Source organism: Seriola aureovittata, chromosome 8 (assembly GCF_021018895.1).
Source record: "Seriola aureovittata isolate HTS-2021-v1 ecotype China chromosome 8, ASM2101889v1, whole genome shotgun sequence".
Taxonomy (NCBI): domain Eukaryota; kingdom Metazoa; phylum Chordata; class Actinopteri; order Carangiformes; family Carangidae; genus Seriola; species Seriola aureovittata.
The window spans coordinates 29,278,387-29,300,328 of NC_079371.1; the positions used below are offsets into that span (position 1 = coordinate 29,278,387).

Here is a 21,942-nt window from a genome sequence, read left to right on the forward strand (position 1 = left end):
TTTCATATTGCTATCAGTATGTATAAAACATCACCTGCATGAGTTGGTAAAAGACAAAACAATGTGAAACTAAATTTTAGTGTGTTAAAAAGTGAGGTTTGAAAAATTTAGCTGTACTACAACGAGTACTGTAATATTTAATGTGACTTATATTTTAGGATGAAAGATAAGAGCTGAAGATTCGATAAACAATGCTAGTAAATAGTGATGCAAATGAATTTGTGTGATGCTGAAAGCTAATCGATTAAGATAAATCCAAAGTTGGCCACTTTATTTATTTATTACAATGTGTTTATTTTTAAGGGTATATTTTTCATGTCTATATTTTTTATACATCCAGTGATACAAAGATGGACTAAGTCCCCACATGAAAATATTAGCTGGTAAGTTTCTGGGATGAGCGTCTCTCAGGCAGGCCTATGTAAGGTTACAGGTCAGATATAGAACTAATATTACTTAACTCTGACTCTGTATATATATTCCTTTCTTAGTGCTACATTGGGGAAATTTGCAATTTGTTTCAGCAGAAAAGTGGAAAAAAATTTTCTTCAAAAAGATGAATGTCTATAATAATATAATATGTACAATTAGATATTTAAATACGACAAAAATGCAGCAGAAATTGAATATTGCAGTTATTTGGATGAGACAACCTAAATGCTTTTGGGTTCTTCCGTTCAGACGGGGACGGGCTTCGGAGAAGGGGGCGGGGCCAGCATCCTGAGAGTTCAAATTCTGGGCATAATGTCTCAAACAGCCTCCTCTGCACCTGCTGCTGTTCAGTCAGGTTAATGGATAAACTTCCTACCTGCAGAAGTAGAACTAGAGCCAGCCCGCAGCCCGGAACAGGCACACGGCGGAAGGGAGGAAAACACGGGAGGCACCGTTCTCTGAGATCAAAATAACTGCACTGTAGTTTTCACAGACTTGTTCCTGTCAACACCGGGACCGTTGATCACACCGGGACCGTTAGTAACACCGAAAACTCCTACGCTGATCCACAGGCTGTGGATAAAGCCGCAGGTTAAAGTTAACTTAGGACCGGGGTGCGGACTGTTGGAACTGAACTTTGTAGCCGGTTAATACCCGGACATGGACCAATACAGGTACTTTATCTTCAACCAGAAGAGCGTACTCGTCTTCGGGATCCTCCAGATCGCCTGTGCAGGTCTTTGTGTGGTCTGTGGGTTCATGGACGCGGTTTTCCGCAAGGACACCCCGCTGAGTACCACCAGGACGCCGGTGTGGGGAGGACTGGTGAGATACTGACTCTATTAGAAATTCTTGTCAACCTGTAACCTGCGTCTTTACCGCTCTCAGGTGTAACCTCTACTACTACTGACACTGTGAGTGTTGTTCTGTTGGCAGCAGATATACCTTTACCGGTGCTGTCTGCAACAATGACGTTACATAGTGACTGTAATTATAATGATCTTCATTTAATCCCCAGTTATTATGTTTATTGAAGTCCAGTTCCCAAGTAGCAGGACATGTAGCCTACAGGGGTTTACCGAGAAGTGGTTTACCTGTTTACCTGATCTGTCCCTTGTTCCCACCTGCTGCTTGTCTGTAAGTTCACTCTGTTCATCTCCTGCAGATCATGGCCTCTCCAGGTGTTCTGGCTCTGTTTGCCTCGCAGAGAAAAAACTCAGTGCTGGTAAGTTTGTCAAGACAAGCTGCGTTTTTTTCTCCACCATTACTACCAGGTTCTTTCTGGTTCTCTCTGAACATAAGACAGAGAACTACCACAAGTACTTAATGTGATGTTCAACACTGAATTATAGTTTTTCTCAACTGCTTTGATGCAATTCACTCATCAGAAACATCACTCTCGCAGCTCTTAATGCATTTCTCATAACACTAAATCACCTGTGCAAAAGTCTCTAAAACAATCAAAACATTGTTCATGTGTCAAAACATGCAGTCAGTCAATCACTTCAACATTGGCACTAAGTAATTAAAAATTTTCACCAGTGCTTTAAGACTTAGACACCAAATGTTTTGATAAAAACCTGACTGACTTTAGAAAAAGACAACTGCAAAAATATAGTAAAAGTAAAAAATGATCAAAGACAACACTACTGCAGTTACAACAGTAACATGTTGGAAAAATACCTATATTCTGTTTCAACATTCCATTAGTGTTTATTGTACTGTGTACATTTAAACCTGTCAGCAGATCACTGTCCTGTCTCAACACTGTATGGAAATGTACACTGCTCAAAAACACATTGGATTTTGATGAATTCTGAATGAATTATTCAAGTTGAAAATCTTTACTGATGTACATTTTATAATTTGTTGAGAACAAAATTACGAAACAATGGTCAATGGAAACCAAAAGCATCAACTCTTTGAGGGCTGGATTCACAATCACACCAAAAATCAAGGTAAAAAATTGAAATGACCACCATCCAACTTGTGAATTTCATCACAGGAACTCATAATGTGACTCAGTAGTGTATATGGCCCCTGTGTGACTGTATGCACTCCCGACAATGTCTGGGCATGCTCCTGGTGAGTTGGCGGATTGTGTCCTATGGGATCTCCTCCCAGATCTGGATCAGGGCATCAATTAGCTCCTGGACAGTCTCTGGCGGTACTTGCCGTCGTCGGATGCACTGATAGATAGGATTTACGTTGGGGGAATGTGAGGGCCAATCATTGTCATCAATTCCTTCGTCATCCAGGAACTGCCTACACACTATGGCCACATGAGGCCGGGCATTGTCCTGCACCAGGAGGAACCCAGGGCCCACTGCAACAGCGTAAGGTCTCGCAATTGCCCTGAGGATTTCATCCTGCTATCTAACAGCAGTCAGGGTACAGTTGGCTATGACATGGAGGTCTGTGCGACCCTCCAAGGATATGCCTCCCAAGACCATCACTGACCCACCGCCAAACTGGTCATGCTGGATGATGCCTGTCACATGTGCTCAGTGTGAACCTGCTCTCATCTGTCAATTCTAAAATAAATGGTTAAGCATTCATGACAGAAGTTGTAAGCCCCCCCCCCCCCCCCCCCACACACACACACACACCCTCCAGGCAGCATCACCAAAATAAATAGATTAATACATAACAGTAAATAAATAAAATATAGTAAAATTACAATGATAGCATAAAAGAAAGAAAAAACCCAACAAGTGACAACAACTGACCTGTTTAGAGTATGCTACACATAATACCAGCATTCTAGACCCCTCAGGAGGAAAGGAAGGTAACAACTCCAACAACCACAATCATAGTCACCTGAATATCCAGATCAACACCCAAGAAAGGATAAATAAAAATATGACTCAAATTAAGGCTAGGCTTCTAATATGGGTGATAAACAATGACCAGATTTAGTCATACTTATCTTCAAACCCACGTACTGTATATACGTTTTTCCAGATCCAATCCCAGCACCACTTCCCTTGAAACGGGTATGGTATAGACCCAAATGCAGCACACAACTGGATATAGTTTGTAATGACCTTTTAATTATGAACCAGCAGAGATAATGCACACAGGTGGGTATTGGGGCTAGAGGAAGGGGTCCAGGACGGGGGCTGGAGAGCCGTGTGTCAGGTGAGTAGAGCGAGGTGACTGAGCTCACAGCCACAGGGACAGGCAGATGGGGACCAGGAAGTGCACAGGCAGAACTTGTGGTCGGGGACAGAAGGCTGAGGCATTTACTGGGTCAGAGACGAGGCAGGATGGTCAGGGACGAATGGAGTCAAAAACAGGAAGTCGGTCCGGAGATGAACACTGGAAAGTCTTGCATAATACAGAGAACAATCTAGCAATGAGTGAGTGGACCAAGGCTGCTTAAATACTGGCTTACAGTTTTTGCCCGTTGCTTGAACACATTTTGCAAAACTTTGCTCATTGTGCCAAAACTCTACACACAAGTAAACATGACACAACACTGGGAAATATACCATTCACATCTGTGTCAAATTGAAACTCTACTATCAAAACCTAAACTCTGCTATCCAAACCTAACAATCCTTTGTCAAAATGTAAGTCTGACAAAATGACACACACTTAAATCATATGTATTCACTTTCAGATCAGGGGGAACACACTAGTCTACTTTATATAAAACACTGCAGTCTTTGATTTTCACTGTTTATTCAGAAGGCACATTTTCAGGAGGCACATTTTCAAACAACCAAAAAAGCAAATAGGCCTACTCAGTATTGTACATTGCAGCACTGTACATTGCAGTAACATGAATTCAGATAAAGCAAAAAAATAATAATAATAATAGAAAAAAACACTATACTGTAAACAGGCCTGTTCTATTGCCTGCAGAAGAGGCATGCAGGCATGTGGTTGGCGGTCATATACACGCCATTCCAAGCCGAAAAGAATTCCTCTATAGGGTTTAAAAATGGTGAGTAAGGGGGCAGGTATACCACTTCAAATTGATTGTGGTTGGTGAACCAGGCCTGGACCAGAGCAGCCCGATGGAAATTGACATTATCCCATACCATCATAAACCTGGGCTGATCTGGTCTGTTCTTTACAACTATATTATGGAGAGCATCTAGAAATGTGAGTATATGTTGGGTATTGTGTGGACCTAGTTTTGCATGATGATGCAGAAGCCCTTGAAGGCTTATGGCGGCACACAATGTGATATTTCCCCCGCGCTGCCCCGGGACATGCACAATTGCCCTTTGGCCAATTACATTACGACCCCGTCATCTTGTTTTGCTCAGGTCGAATCCAGCTTCATTAATGAAAATGAATTCATGAGGCTGTGCAGCTCCATCCATGGCCAAGATTCTCTGTAACAAAATAAAAACCATATTACTACAGTGCTACACATACAGAACCCCCACCCCATCACACAGGTACCTGTGTAGCTCTCCGAATGGATCCATGTGGTACTGATATGGTACATATTCAGCTGCTACTGGATTTCACCAATATTGTATTGTAAATGTAAAGGACAGTTACACTTACCCGTACATACAGTTGTGGTCAAAAGTTAACATACACTTGTAAAGAACATTATGTCATGGCTCTCTTGAGTTTCCCGTTATTTCTACAAGTCTGACTTTTCTCTGATAGAGTGATTGGAACATGGATACTTCTTTGTCACAAAAAACATTCATGAAGTTTGGTTCTTTTATGACTTTATTATGGGTTAACAGAAAAAGTGATCAAATCTGCTGGGTCAAAAATATACATACAGCAGTGCTAATATTTGGTTACATGTCCCTTGGCCATTTTCACTTCAATTAGGCGCTTTTGGTAGCCATCCACAAGCAAGCTTCTCTTTGAATCTTTGACCACTCCTCTTGACAGAATTGGTGCAGTTCAGTTAAATTTGATGGCTTTCTGACATGGATTTGTTTCTTCAGCATTGTCCACATGTTCTCAATGGGATTTAAGTCAGGACTTTGGGAAGGCCATTCTAAAACCCTAATTCTAACCTGATTTAGCCATTCCATTACCACTTTTGATGTGTGTTTGGGGTCATTGTCCTGTTGGAACACCCAACTGCGCCCAAGACCCAACCTTCGGGCTTATGATTTTAGGTTATCTTGAAGAATTTGAAGGTAATCCTCCTTCTTCATTATCCCATTTACTCTCTGTAAAGCACCAGTTCCATTGGCAGCGAAACAGCCCCACAGCATAATACTACCACCACCGTGCTTGAGGGTAGGCATGGTGTTCTTGGGGTTAAAGGCCTCACCTTTTCTCCTCCAAACATATTGCTGGGCATTGTGGCCAAACAGCTCAATTTTTGTTTCATCTGACCACAGAACTTCCCTCCAGAAGGTCTTATCTTTGTCCATGTGATCAGCAGCAAACTTCAGTCGAGCCTTAAGGTGCCGCTTTTGGAGCAAGGGCTTCCTTCTTGCACGGCAGCCTCTCAGTCCATGGAGATGCAAAACACGCTTGACTGTGGACACTGGCACCTCTGTTCCAGCAGCTTCTAATTCTTGGCAGATCTGCTTTTTGATGGTTCTCAGTTGACTCTTCACCCCCCTGACCAATTTTCTCTCAGCAGCAGGTGATAGCTTGCATTTTCTTCCTGATCGTGGCAGTGACAAAACAGTGCCATGCACTTTATACTTACAAACAATTGTTTGTACTGTTGCTCTTGGGACCTGCAGCTGCTTTGAAATGGCTCCAAGTGACTTTCCTGACTTGTTCAAGTTAATGATTCGCTTTTTCCGATCCATGCTGAGCTCCTTTGACTTTCCCATTGTAGCGTTTGTGGGCGTTTGTATCCAATGAGCCCTATTTAAATGGCCTCAGAGAAGTCACCAGCTGTAGTCACTCATAATCACTCACAAGAAGTTAAGAGGTCATTCCATGAAGCTCATTTCATTGACACAACTTTCTAAGTGACCAAAATTGCTAATTCATGTTGCTGTATGTATATTTTTGACCCAGCAGATTTTGTCACTTTTTCTGTTAACCCATAATAAAGTCACAAAAGAACCAAACTTCATGAATGTTTTTTGTGACAAAGAAGTATCTGTTCCAATCACTCTATCAGAGAAAAATCAGAGTTGAAGAAATAACTGGAAACTCAAGAGAGCCATGACATTATGTTCTTTACAAGTGTATGTAAACTTTTGACCACAACTGTATATACGTCGAAGTCCTTTGACCCTGACACTGTTCCTCTCAAATGGGACCCTGTAGAGCTGCTTCATGGTGATGTTGTGTTTTCCCAAGATGCGTCTGATGGTGGTGATGCTCACATTCTTTATGTTGTTGAACACTTGCCTGTCTGCAAGTATTTTCTGTCGTAGCCGGTGGAGACGGATGGCATTGTCTGCCCTCACTAGGTCCACAACGGCAAGTTCCTGCTGTTGTGTGAACAGGCGTTGGCGTCCTCCCCCAGAAGGTCTTCTAGTCATTCTAGAGAAATACAACCACAAATGGTCATTGGTTTGCTTCTTTTTCTTACAGTACTATATATACTGTACTTTACTGTATATACTGTATCATCCACTGTACTGAAACATCTCAATATAAGTAATCATGGTATGTTTCACAAGAACTACCACTTTGGCTGCAAAAGGAGCATTAGCACCCTGCAATACCCTGTACACGTGATGTGGTAATGTGATATACTGTAGTACAGTACTGTAAATACCATCTGAGTAGAGTAGAAGGTAGAGAGGTGAAGACATACCTGTTTTCCAGTCGGAATATTCTTATCACAGATGCCATTGTGAAGCGGCTTAGATGTGGGTGGACTCTCTGCCCAGCTTCCCTCATAGTCAGGCCATGGTTGATGACATGGTCCACCAAAGTTGCTCTTATATCATCAGAAATAGGGGTCCGTGCATGGCCTCTTCAACCTTGACCTTGTCCTCCTCCTCCTCTTCCTCGTCCTCTTCCTCTTCCTCTGCCTCTCGCTCTCCCTCCATCCATGCTTGCAAAGTTCTTGAAATGGCTAAACTGAGGGCTTTTTGTAGCTGGCTGATTGGTGTTCAGTTTTGCAAGTAAGTGCCTTCAGTTGTGTATTTGAGTGGTTGCAATTACCCGATGTGTTTTGCATTTTGGATACATGTGTTTTCCAAATGGCACCCTGAGATTTCATTTTTGAACGAAGTGTCTTATGTATGAAATACAGTGTAGTATGCAGGACCAATTGTGTTGCATAAAGGAGTAAGTGTGTTGCAGAATTGCAACTACAGTGCAAAGCAGCGCTTTTGTTTAAGGCTTTAGTCTAAGCATGGGTCTATAGTGTTCAAGCAACGGGCAAAAACTGTAATTGGAGATGGCATGTAGCTGGGAGCAACAGGTGGGGACAGTGAGGCTTATGAGGAGATGTAGCAGAGTGGAGAGTAAGACTGAGGCGGGATGAGTGGAAAAACAGGGGAGCAGGGGTCTCCAGAGAGATAGATTCCCCCTCCTCAGCGGAGGACTGATCCTCTTCAGGGGGAGGAACTTCTACTGGTGGATCAAGGAGAGGAGGGGCTGCCCTGCGACATTGGTTGGAGGCCGGTACTGGGGTCTTGGAGGGTTGGTCGGGGTGCTGTTGATGGAAATCCCTGATGAAATGAGGGTCCAGCATGTGATGAGCAGGGATCCATGACCTCTTTTCATGACCATAACCCTCCCAGTCGACCAGATATTGGAGACCTCTCCCCTGACGACGGGAACGGAGGAGCTGGCGGACCATAAAAGTGGGACCTCCCTCGATGATCCGAGGAGGAGCAGGGGCAGCTGGGACCAAGCGGTTCACGAACAGGTTTGAACTTGGAGACGTGGAAGGTGGGATGAACCCGCATGGACCAGGACAACTTGAGCCTCACTGCTACCAGGTTGATGATCTTCTCGATCTCAAAGGGGCCGAAGAATCTGGGAGCCAGCTTCTTGGATTCGACCCAGAGGGGTAAGTAACGGGTTGAGAGCCATACTTTCTGGCCAACTTGGTAGAGGGGCCCCTGAGATCAATGACGGGTGGCATTGGTGGAGCTGCAGGTAGCAGAACGGATGAGGGTGGCTTGAGCTTGCATCCATGACCGATGGATGGCAACGACGGATCAAGGCCTTGACAGAGGAACAGGACGCTTCTTTTTCCAGTGCCGGAAACAGAGGAGGTTGGAAACTATAGGCACACCAGAAGGGGGACAGCCCGGTGGCAGAGCTGATCAGGGAGTTGTGGGCTTACTCGACCCACAGGAGCTGCTCGGCCCAGGAAGAGGGCTGTTGCAAGACCATGCAGCAGAGAGCCTTCTCCATCTCTTGATTTTTGCGTTCTGTCTGGCCATTGGACTGGGGGTGGAAACCAGAAGACAGGCTGGCGTTGGCCCCAATAAGCAAACGGAATTCTCTCCAGAAGATAGAACTAAACTTGAGATCCTCGGACGGATACCACATCCACCGGCAGACCATGGAGACATAAGACATGTTGCAGCGTGAGTTCAGCAGTCTCTTTGGCCGATGGCAGCTTTGGCAGGGGAATGAAGTGAGCCATCTTACTGAATCGATCGACCACTGTGAGAATGGTGGTGTGGCCCTTGGATGGAGGCAGCCCAGTGACAAAGTCAATGGAGATGTGAGACCAGGGTCGACGAGGGACAGGTAAGGGATGCAGGAGGCCAGCTGAGGCTTGATGAGAGGGTTTGTGCTGATTACAGACAGGGCAAGCATTGACGAACCCTCTTGTGTCCTCATCCAGGGTGGGCTACCAGAACCGTCGTTGAAGGGCGTTCTTGGTGCATTGAATGCCCGGCTGACAGGCGAGACGGGAACCATGAGCCCACTGGAGGACATCGGACCGCAGATCAGGAAGGATGTACAGATGGTCTGGAGGGTCGGAACTGGGTAGATAAATGACTACAGACTGGTGGCCCTCACATCACACATCATGAAGACCCTGGAGCGGCTGCTTCTCCACCTTCTGAGGCCACAGGTTGAACATGCCCTAGACCCCCTACAGTTCGCCTAAAAAGAACATATTGGAGTGGATGATGCCGTCCTTTACATGCTCCACTGGGCCCATTCTTACTTGGATGAGCCAGGTAGTTACATGAGGATTATGTTCTTTGATTTCTCAAGTGCATTTAAACCCCATCCTTAAAGACAAGCTGGAAGGGATGGGGGTGGATCCCTGCTTCACGTCCTGGATTGTGGATTACCTGACAAGACGACCACAGTACGTCAGGCTGGCTAACTGTGTTTCAGGGACAGCGATGAGAAGCACTGGAGCTCCACAGGGGACTGTTCTGGCTCCGTTCCGGTTCACCCTGTATAAGGCAGACTGTCAGGTTTACACCATCTAAGACATCTAATACTGACACACAGAAGAGAAAGACAAGGGCGTTATTTCTTACTCGCGAGGAGAACGGACAGAGATTTGCTCAGTTACAATCTCCAACCCCGCTCTGAGCAAACTCCATCGTCTCCTCTCTTTTTATTATCACACAAAGCATTCCAAACATTCTTCCAGTAGCAAGACATTGTTTATCTTAAAGAACTTAAGGTCATACAAAGTGTAACATAAAGGGTGTCAAAGGTAATATAAAGGGTAACATAATATAATGAGTGAATAAAATGAGTGTATATAATGTGGGGGATGATTGTGATACATGGTACAAATGTTTATTTCATGGTATAGAAGTAGAACAGACTGATTTCAGTCTGTTCTGTGCAGCGAGTGTGTCCGCCTGTGGTCTCCTCCAACAGCTGCGTCCTGTTAAACAACTCATCACAAAACAAACTACATATATGGTTAGGGCAGTAAAGCAGGATACGTGGTCATGTTATTGAGCAAGATACAGACTAACTACATATATGGTTAGGACAGTAAAGCAGGATACATGGTCATGTTATTAAATATGAGATAACTATATATAGAATTATTCCAACACAGACTTTAAATACAACTCTGAGTCCTGCCACATCCAGAAATACTTGGATGACACAGCTATTGTGGTGCATATCAGGAACGGGCAGGAAGAGGAGTACAGGGATCTGACGTTGGCCTTCAGTGAATGGAGCGACAAGAACTGCTTCCTTCTGAACACCTCCAAGACCAAGGAGATGGTCATGGACTTTCTAGGTCTAGACCCTTCAGCCAGTCAACATTCGAGGGAAGGATATTGAGGTGGTGCACACTTATAAATACCTAGGTGTGCACCTGGACAGTAATCTGGACTGGTCCCTGAACACGGATGCCATCTACCGGAAGGAGACTGCATGTTTTATCAGTTAGTCGTGGCCAGTGTACTTTTTTATGTCACAGTCTGCTGGGGCAGCAGCATGTCCGACATGAACACAAAGAGACTGGACAAGCTGGTCAAAAAGGCTGGGTCTGTGCTTGGCAGGAGTCTAGACTCACTCAGGACTGTTGTGGAGAGACGCATGCAATGTAAGATGGAGGCCATCTTGGACAATACCAACCACCCTCTCCACAAAATTCTGGCAGGACAGAGAAGCAGCTACAGGTGCAGCAAATGTCTCGTCTCACTGCGCTGCAGAACAGAAAGGTTCAGGGTATCCTTTGTTCCCACTGCCATCAGGCTATACAACACCTCAGCCAAAGGAAGTGGACTAATCTAATTATTATTATTTATTTATTATCAACTCTTATTATTATTATCAAGAATGAGCTAATGGACACATGAATTTCCCCTATGGGACAAATAAAGTATCTATCTATCTATCTATCTATCTATCTATCTATCTATCTATCTGTGCATTTTGTGTGCAATGTTTGGATTTGTGTGTAGAGTTTTGAAAAAATATGACCTAGTTTAAAAAATGTTTGAAAGCAGTTGAAAAAAAAATCACAGAATATAACTGCTGTAACCAAGGAAAAGCAAAATGATAAACACGGAACTGTGCATCGGAAAATAGACAAAGAAAAATATGCAATCAAACTTAGAACATAGCATCAATTAGAGTACAGTAAAGTCATACCACATCACACACAATATATATGTAAGTGTGTGTCTGTGTCTGGCTTTGCTCTCTCATACATACTTGAAGAAAGTTTAAAGTGATTTAATTGAAAACACTAATGCAATGCAGGACAGTATCAAGGTGAGTGAGAGGTCATTCTATCTGAAGTGAGGAAAAGTGCGAGATGTCAGAGTCATTGGCGATTAGACCCCCATTGTCATCATATGTCATAAGGTGATGAGGCTGTGCGAAGTATAGGAAACCCCCTGGGTCTCGACACTGATGGTGGTCTTGAAGAAAGGAATAGGAGAAGCTTGAGATCTGGATGTGATGAGCGTTATGATGAGCTCAGCCTGACTGGATATGAAGACTGGAAGTGGATGGTGTAGAGGAGGTTGCAGCAATTTACCTTGATATGAAGACTGGCGGCAAAAGGGGTGGAGGAGGGTCGCAGTAACTGCACTAAAATTGAGATAGTGGTGAGATCTGATTGGTTGTGGCTGTGCACCCGAAGTCAACTGATTACAAGGAGTGGGGTGAGAGAGGGAGAATAGAGATAGTCTTCCTGACTAAACTTACGCTACATTAAAACAAACCTAATAAAATTGTTTTTTTAGCATATTCTTTACACTTAGTTGAATATTAAGGATTAAGGATTAGGAATTAAGAATAATGTATCAGAAAAACACACACACAAAATGTATCAGTCAGAAACACACACACATACACGCACACACACGCACACACACAGAGTACTGTTTCCTGGTCTGAACCGGTCCTCCTGTCCCTGCAGGTCAGTGTGATGGTGGCAGCAGCCGGCCTCTCCTGTGTGGCTGCACTCTTTATCTCAGGTTATGCCTGTCTGACGCTCACCTACGGGGAGGAGAATGAGGATGTCTTCCACCACCATGACAGTCCTCAAGTGGTAACCACTGTTGAAAGTTTTAATAAAGGAAGTGTGTTGACCTCCTTCAGAGCAGACCTGTCAAACACAGATGTAATTAATCTCCTGTCGGGAATAACTGTTAGCCTCCTGGTATTACTGAACAGAGGCATCATAAATGTTATAGGTTCCACCTGTGATTTTTGTGTTGTTACATGTCAGTAACATGTACCATAAGAAAGGTTGATGAGGTTTAGCTTTGAAGAATGAAAGATTAAAAAGATGAATGATCAAGTCAGCTGACAGTATTTTTTATTTATTTTTTTATTTTTTTAACATAGGTGCACAAATTTTCATTTTTGATCATTATAATTAAGTTAAAACTGCAACTGCGGTGTGAGCTCAAACAAAAGACTTAGACAAAGTGTAGTGCCACAACATCACAGCTTTGAGTGTTTTATTACTAACAAATCATTCATACATCATCTCTGCCAGACATTTGTGCTCCATCGGATGGTGAAGGGAGCCAACGCCACCATCCTGCTGACCTGCACCATCAGCCTGGCCCTCTCCTCTCTAGTCGCCTTCCTGGGCTGTCGCAGTCTGCCCCGCTGTGGCTGCTACGACGCCAGAACAGGACTGGTAGGATACACAAGTAATCGATAAGCCCAGTGAAATACTATCTTAAACCTTACCCATGATGCATTGCCCTTCATTCAACCATGCCCCTCATAGTTTTTGACATAAATAACCAGAAGACAAAACAATAAACACAGATCAAACTTAACACATCTGAGGCCTGTAGGATTTGAGGTATCGGGTTAACTTCAATTATAACTCTTGGTTTTCAGTCTTACAACAGTGGTTCACTTGCTATCGCGGTAAATCATCATGGTAACTGATGCTGAACTCCTAACCTGCTCCGGCGCAGGTTTACTTCAGAGGATCAAATCAAAACCTGTCAACAGCCCAACAACTGACCAATCAGATCACTGGAAAAACAGTGTCATCAATCCTACAGGATCATGACAGGCAAAAAAGAGTTTAAAATTAAGTGATCAATAACGATGATCAATTGACATTTACAGTATATAGAATCAGAATCAGAAATACTTTAGTAATCCCCTGCGGGAAATATAAATCAGTGGAATCATTATGCTGTTCCAGATGAGCATGTGTCCACTCTCAGTTTCATAACAGAGCTTGAATGGAGAGTTTATCACATGAATTTAATATAATAACTATTATATCTTCATTTTAATTGAACAAAGATTCTTTAATCCGGCAGGATTTCTGACAGTGATTAAGCTTTTACTCTCTTCTTCATCACTGTAGCTCAGAATAACATGATCAGACTCTGTGACGATAACTGGAAATAAAAATGAAACCTCTGATGTCTTTTAGTAAAAAAATTATCCACGCCTTGTTGAATATTTCCATGATTATAAATTTGATTTATAATTTTTAAACATTTCAGTCAAACTGACTCATCAGACATCAACTACTCCTCTCCTCTTTTCATTCTCTCCTCTCTGCAGCAGAAACAGTCTGACATTAACTTTAACTGTTTTTTCTGCATCACATGTTCATAACAGAGCAAAATACTGAGTAAGAAACTTAATGATATTTCATGCATTTATTTACAATATATCCATAATCTGATTTAAATAGTAATTATATTTTGAAATATATTTTTTTATTTCAGTCACGTAATCATATTGTTTACATTTCACCTTGTTGAATGTCACTTGGTTATATGGTAATAACTGAACTTACGCGTTAATAGCGTTTCTTCTCATATCATATTAAGAACTTAATTCATGGTTCTGACGATGTTGCTTATAATTAACAACTCTGCCTCTTTCACATGAACGCGCTTGTTTACCGGGGGTTTACCGGAAAGGTAAACCCAGGGTGAGAGTGTTCACTTGTGTGTGTGTGAGAAGGCTTCAGTTGTGTGTGTGTGAGTGTTTCAGTTGTATATGTTAAAGGTTTCAGCTGTGTATATGAGACTGTTCGGTTGTGTATGTGTGAAAGTGTTTCAGTTGTGTATATGAGAGTGTTTCAGTTTTGTATATGAGAGGTTTCCAGTTGTGTATGTGAGTGCATGCTTTTTCAGTTGTTTGTGTGACAGGATTTCAGTAGTGTGTGTAAAATCCTTTCACTTGTATGTGTGAGGTTTTCAGTATAGTATGTGAATGAGTATGGTTTCATGTGCATGGTAATTCTAAATAATGTCCCTGATGGCCTGTCATAGAAACCTGCCTGTAAATTCAGTTATAAAATATAATTATATTGTAAAAAGTGTATGAATTATCATTAAGTTTCTTACTGAGTATTTCCAATCTTTTGTCTGATCTTGAACAAACATTCAACATTGTTCATCATAAGACAAAAAAGTGGAGCAGATAAAACAGTTTAAGTTAATGTCAGACTGTTTCTGCTGCAGAGAGGAGAGAAAGAGAAGAGGAGAGAAGTAGTTGATGTCTGATGAGTCAGTCTGACTGAAATGTTTAAAAATTAAAAATCAAATTTGTAATCATGGGAAATATTCATCAGTGTGTGGATCATTGTTCTAATCAAAGACATCAGAGGTTTAGTTTTTATTTCCAGTTCTGGCCACAGAGTCTCATTATGTTATTCTGAGCTGCAGTGATGAAGAAGAGAGCAAAAGCATCAACACTGTCAGGAATCCTGTCAGATTAAAGAATATTTGTTAAATCTAAAATGAAGCTATAATAGTTATGATATATTTATTTAGAGTGATAAACTCTCCATTCAAGGTCTGTTTTAAAACCAGAGTGGACACATGCAATGTCTGGAACAGCAAAACTCGTTATTATTTTTCACTTAATTGTAAAGTCTTTTATTCCCGTCAGGATCATATGGGAATGATGACTCTTTTTCCAGGTATCACAGAAGTTTCAGTGGTCACATGACCTGAATTAACCAATTAAGGTAATGATTGTGCCCAGTTTGTTTTTCACAATGGTGAAGACAGCATCATAAATACTTTAATAAAAAACAGAACAAAAGTTATGAAATCCCTGTCAAGTAGAAACCACCACTGAAGACAAGACTAACAAGAAGACAAGACTAATGTTTGAAGAAACTTAAGCCACAGTGTTCCTGGGATAATGTTCTATGGACAGATGTAACCACAGTAGATAGAGAAACAGTGAGGGTACAGTGAGGGATGATTGTTATTTTCACACCCTGTGTTTCACTTTTACAAGAGGCATTTACATGATGAGGATTAACCAATGAGTTTTTCAAATATAATGCCATCTCAGGCTCATGAGTATAAACACCCAGTATAAACACCCATTAGAACATCACTGAGTAGAGCATAGACCTCCACCAGCCAAACGATTGCTGCCTTTTGTTCTCAAGTAAAACTTGAGATTGTTGCCTTTTGTTCTCAAGTAAAACTTTATTCATTCATCATCTTTAATTCTCACGCCTAATAGCTGGTCAATGGTTTATTACCTGTTGTGTGAAATAATGACATCAACATTATACAGGTCACAGCTCTAAACCTATATGAATTGTCTCACTGCTGTGTCACAACCATTGTTGTTGTGTATCTGTATTAGATGTATGTTGAAGGAGATACTGATACTGCCGTATGTGCTGTTCTTTACTATTAATAAGTACAAATCTGTGTGTAAGGTGGATTTCAACATGCTCTTCCACCAGATCCAGATTATTATCTGGACCTGAACCAAACTGTACAAACTTATAGATCAGCAACATAAATATGTCCAAAGATTCAAACATTATTTCCTGAGAAACTGATGAAAATGTAGAAAAATGTTCTGTCTCACAAAATTCCTGGATGCTCCTTTGAACTGGTTCGGCACCAAAATTTAACAGATTCCTCCCTGGACCAGGACCGCTCCCTCCATCAAGTTTGGTGCTAATTGGTTCAGAACTGACTGTGTCATCCTGCTGACAAACAGACAGGTGAAAACACAACCTCTTTTTGGTAGAGGTAATGAAAAGCAGGACAAAGCCCCTAATGTTTCCCAAAACTCTGATACAGTATCATCAAGGTCCTGCTTCAGTTCTGCATGGATCTCTCTTCCTAACATAATCTGTGACCCTATGAAATCATGTAGTTATTATCTGATAGGCCCATTTCCTTGGAGGGGATGTTAGATTAGCGTGAGGCCTGACATACACTATGACAGTTAGACTGGACAGTTGAAACAGCAGTTAGAAGAAGGGGTTTAGTAGAGACTGAACTCAGTCACTGGTGTCAGAATTAGTCAGTCAATTTCTACTCTACTAAACAAGGCCTTTTGATTGACTGATTATTATCTCCAAGGATGTGACATGTTTTTTTTAATGAACTGACCATTCTGTCTCACCGACTGTGTGTTGTAGGAGACACTTGTTCCTCAATGTGACCCTGGGGACACGGAGATGGTGTGTACCTGGAGAGGTAATTTGACATAAAACTTATCTCTGCTTTAGTTGCTCTGCAGTTTACAGAGGTTTTTTTTCATCTGTATAAACAACCCCTGAGAGTCAAGTGGATTTTTTATTCCTGGAAGGAAGATTTTTTTTTTTCACTTGCCTCATGGGGATTGTTTTCACAGATTTAATTTGAAAAATAACACAAAAAACAACAAAAAAATTAAAATCAGTAGTGCATACTTTGTTGCAGTTTATCCTTTTTTTTTCTTTTTCTTCCCAGAAAAAGAAAATCATTATCCACTTGCCTCTCAGGGGTTGTTTTCTACAATGGAGTATTAGAGCCACATTGATGAAAAAAAAAAGAAATCTGAAATTACAAGAATAAAGTTGTAATATTACGAGAATTAAAAATTAAAAATTTCAAGAGAAAACATTTTTTTTTTTAGGAATATTACCAGCAACCAATTAAACAGGTGATAGGTCAGTGGCAGCCTGAGCTGAGGTGGCAGAAAAAACACTAATACACTGCAGCTTTAAGAGTAGTCGCAGCACACTCCCCGCCCGGCATGATTGAATGCCACTACTAATACCTTAACAATGAACTAGAGGTGTTCCATACTTCTACTTGGGAGGTAGAAGAACTATTTCTGACACAGGTCTAAAATACAATTTAGTCCCATCTTTCTGGGAGACCTTAATCTCTGCCTTGTGCACTTTGTTGTCCTTGCTGGGGAAGACCTGGGTGACTAATCCCAGGAGCCATTCATTCCTTGACAGCTGCTGATCTTTGAGAAACACAATGCTTCCAGGCTCCAGCTTAGGCTGAGTGGTCTGTCACTTCCTCGTCTGCAGTGATCTGCTCCAGAAGGTTTGGGCCAGGTGCTGTATTTGGCGCTATTGTTGTTTGAAGATGTCTTTTTTCCAGAATTGTCAAAAGGAGCTGAGGTGACGCTCACTTTCTGAGTCAAGAGCATGGCAGAAGTAAGGGTTACTTGGGTCAGTAGATACAGGTATGAGAGGTCTAGCATTGATACTGGTGGAAGTGGCTGGGGAGAGGGCCGTCTGGACCTCTCTGCGGAGGCTGCTGCCCCCGCGACCCGGATCCGGATAAGCGGGAGACGACGAGACGAGACAAGACTTCTGTCATCAGTGTCTACTTCAGCATCCACGCTTAGGTCGACAAGCTCAAAGGTGTCACGTTTTCTTTCAGAATCTTGCTTCAGGAGAGTAGGTCCACTGAGCCACTTGGTATCTAACAGACAGGCAGCAATGTGGTTCTGGTTCCGGTTCCATAGTCTTGGATTTTGATCTGTGGATACATACTTCCATTGCTGCAGATGAGATGATCTTCGTATACGTATGACGCATACATGTGGAAACGTCTTGTCTCTTTATATATATCCCATCACCACTTATGTATCAGTGTAGAAGGTTGTGGCATCTATCTACATGTCAAGCTCAGATTAAATAAGATCTGCTAACTCTACTGCCAGCACAGCAGCGCAGAGAATTAACCTTGGGATCGTGTGTTCAGGCCGGGGAGCCAGTTTGTCCTTGCACATGACAAAACCTGTGTGGCAGTTTCCATTTTCATCGATCACCATAAGGTAAGCAACTGCTGCTATAGCCTTTGTTGATGTGTCTGAAAAGATGCATAGTTCTCTCCTCTTTGCTGCAGAGGGATAAACCTTGGATTAAGGTCTCCAGGATGTCCACTTCCATCTCCTCTGGCAATGGCAAATCCCAGTCACTTTTCCCTTGGGGGAGCTCTCTTAGGATGTGTGTGCCTTGGATGGTGACAGGAGCCACAAATCCTATCAGGTCATACAGGCTGTTCACTACTGAGAGGATGCCACAGCGTGTAAAAGGCTTCTCTTTAATGTTGACTTTAAAGGTGAACGTGTCAGACACAAGATCCCTAATTCAGGCCCAGGCTGCGCTCTACTGGAGGATTATCTGCGCTGAGGTCCAAGTCCTTTAGGTCATTGGCATGATTTTGAGGTGAGAAAGCATACATAACCTCTTGGTTGTTAGAGGCAATTTTGTGCAACCTCAGGTTGGAGTTTGCAAGAATGTCTTGGGTCCTCTTCAACAGACAATGACTTCAGCCTGTCATTGAAATACAAGTCAAGGTTGACAAACTGCTTCACCTCAGGATCATAATGTGGTTCTCCTTCCTTCACAGACTGCCTGAGGCAGTAGATGGCAACTGCTGGACTGGGACTGTTCCCAAAGACATGCATGGTCACGCAATATTGTACAATAATGAGGTCTTGGGCTGGATTGTTAATAAAAATAAGAAGCACAAGAAGTTCCTATTTTGTTCCCTCACATGGAAGCAGTGGAACATCTGCTGAATTTCTGCTATGACAGCGATGGCTTCTCTGTGGAATCTGACTAAAACTCCCAAGAGGGTGTTATTGAGGTCAGGCCCTGTTAAGATGACGTCATCGAGAGACTCTCCATCATATTGGGCGCTGGAATCAAACAACACGCAGATGTTGCCAGGCTTTCTTGGATTGTACACACCAAAGGTAGGTAGGTACCGTTCCTCATTTTCCTCGAGGGGAGGGGCAGCCTCAGCATGTCAATTCTCAAGTATCACATTCAGTGCGTTTCACAGTGCATTGACACTCTCTGGCGGTGTGTGATGTGGACATACAACACTTGAAACAGAAGCCGTTCTCTTTGAGGAAGTTCTTTCGTTCCTATATGGGTTTTGCGTGAAATGCCCTGCACTTTTGTAGAGAATGTGGTTTTTTGTGAATGGGACATCTCATCTCAGGCTCATCTGCTTTCTTTCTTTGTCTTGGTCTGAGCAGGCAACTGCAGACATTTCTGTTTTATGGACAGAGACCTTGTATATTTCCATTGAGGTTTTTCTGCTTTGCTGGGGTCTGTTTGGCCTGTAAGCATGAAACTAGGATCATTTCTGATCCACACTTGCTGTTGGAGGAAGACGACAAAGATAAAGGGGGGAAATGCAACCTGTGTTCGTGTTTGTAGCTGGATCCATAAGACCGCCCCTTTTCCTATAGGCCGTATGGTAGCTTTTGAACTATGGGGGTATTACCTCTGGCCAGGAAGGTCTCCCTCGGCCCTGGCAGCATCCAGCTCCATCAGTAGATCACTAAATGGTTGTTGCTGATTTTGGGGAAGCTATCTAGTTTCGTCCAGTATGTTCCATAGCATCTTCAGCCCTTTTGCTGACTGGTTTATGTGGACGGCTCTAATGTGCTTAGCATGCTCAACTGACTCTTTTCCCAGCAATTTAACGAGAAGATCCATTTCTTCATTGTACGTTAGATCCAGGCCTCTTTTCGCATTCAGGAATGAACACCGCCAAGCTCGGTAGCTTTCTGGCTGGTTATTAAATTGCAGCAGGCCTGTGGTGATGAGCTTGCGTTGTGCTAGAAATCTTACAAAGTCTGACATGGGGGACTCAGTAGCATGAGTGGGCTGCCCACCATAAATGTCAGTGCGGAAAGGTGTAACATTGATGTCGTTATGATGTGTTGGTTGGCCGTGAGGAGAGGACTGCCAATATTCTTCATCAGTGTCATTGAAAGTTACACCATGAGAATGCTGGTTTTATTGAGCTGGAGTGCAATCCATGTTTGGAGTGAGAAAAGGGTTAGGAGATTTATGTTTACTTGGAATGTGAGAAGGAGTGTGATGAATGTGAGTGTTAGCAGCAGTGGGGATGGTGCTTTCAGTACTGAGGCATTGGCCGTGTACAGACTGGACCATAGGATTTGCCTGTAAGGATGGATCCTCTTATTGTGCTGACTTTCTTTCCTCACATACTTTGGCTTGCTCCTTCACATAATCTTGTGTGCATTGAGCAGAGTCAAATGGCAGTGATATGAATGTGAGTCTACAGCTGTGTCTTTTTTCATTGGTGGCGACTGCTGCCTCTAGTGCCTCTGCCTTTTCCTCAGCTACAGCAATTTCCTTTTCTATAGCCAGCATCTCTATCGAAGCCTCTAGCGGAGCTTTCTCCATTTTCAATTTGATCTCCTTCTCAGTAAATTTCAAATGTGTTTTGGCAGCTTTAGCTTTAGCAGTCGTGTTGACCGAGAAGCATGAGATCTAGTCTTCACAGACCTAGTCTTCACAGTATTTAGTTTTTCCTCCATTATGCAGGTGAGTTAATTTCACACTTATGTATTTTCAGCCACACTAGTAACAACTAGTGTGGCTGAAAATACATAAGTGTGAAATTGATCTGTTGATCACCATCAACAGATGGTGATGCCAGTTACAACAATCTCATTAACGGCTTTGTCTGTAGAGTGCCATCTTTTCACTGTACTGCCTTTCCCACTTCTTAAGCATAAGCAGTAAGTTTCAACATTCTTCTCACATCACGACTCTGGAGACGTTACTGATGTCCACAGGTTTTAATGACATTTGAAAGTGTGAAACTACAATAAAAACATGAATTTAAAATTAAAGAATGTTCTTTCATATTTATCAAATGTAGTATATAAATAATAAACTTTCCAACTATAACATAAGATAAACAATAACTTAAGAGTAATATGTACAGACGATGACATGAGAGATGAAGGATGACAGCAGATGCTTACAGATTGTTGAGATGTCCTAGCAAATGTAAACAGACATACTTCCTGTCACTGACTATCACTTCCTGTGTCGTGTCATGACATCTGAAACCTATACCGAAATCTACCAGAAGTTGGCGGAAAAAACACTAATACACTGCAACTTTAAGAGTTGTAACAGCACACTTATGATGATGCTAATGAGCCAGAAGATGGATTATCTCCTTATTTGTGAAACCTATGCTAAAGTAGAACTAAACAGGATGCACCACATTCCTCATTTTAAAGCTTCCCCTCTAAAACAAGCAACCTAAAATTACGACTTAATATTGACTTTTTTTCATTTAAAATTACAATTTTATTCTTGTAATATTATGACATTATACTTGTAATTACAGATTTTTTAAATTAATTCTCTGTTGTAGTTTTCACAGATGAAGGGAAAAAAAGTGATCCAGGCCAAAAAAAAAAAGGAAACACTTGCCTTTTTCTGTAACAGTCTGTGATGTAGTTCTCCTCTGTGTCCAGCAGGTGGTGATCATGACACACTCTTCAACTCAGCTCAGTCCACTGACCAAGGCCCCACTGAGGAAGAGGAGAGGCCCTCTAAACTGCCTCCGTACACCAGACTGACCTGACACACTTAGTCGGGGAGGGGTCTCAAGATTTCATTCAAACCTTGCCAAAGCTGAA

The 21,942-nt window shown here is 42.3% G+C and overlaps 1 protein-coding gene across 2 annotated transcripts; it reads left to right on the top strand.

Annotated features, from left to right (window-relative positions):
* The first annotated feature begins 413 nt into the window (after positions 1-413).
* zgc:113425 (uncharacterized protein LOC541425 homolog) lies at positions 414-21,933 on the top strand. Of its 2 annotated transcripts, none has more exons than XM_056382748.1 (6): positions 414-1,257; positions 1,598-1,657; positions 12,170-12,301; positions 12,755-12,901; positions 16,649-16,706; positions 21,781-21,933. In XM_056382748.1, the coding sequence occupies exons 1-6, from the start codon at positions 1,093-1,095 to the stop codon at positions 21,885-21,887; spliced, it is 669 nt and encodes a 222-aa protein (XP_056238723.1). In that variant the 5' UTR covers positions 414-1,092; the 3' UTR covers positions 21,888-21,933. The 2 variants fall into 2 exon arrangements, with proteins under 2 accessions (XP_056238723.1, XP_056238722.1); XM_056382747.1 differs by having other exon boundaries at positions 417-1,257; positions 21,778-21,933.
* Positions 21,934-21,942: the final 9 nt, after the last annotated feature.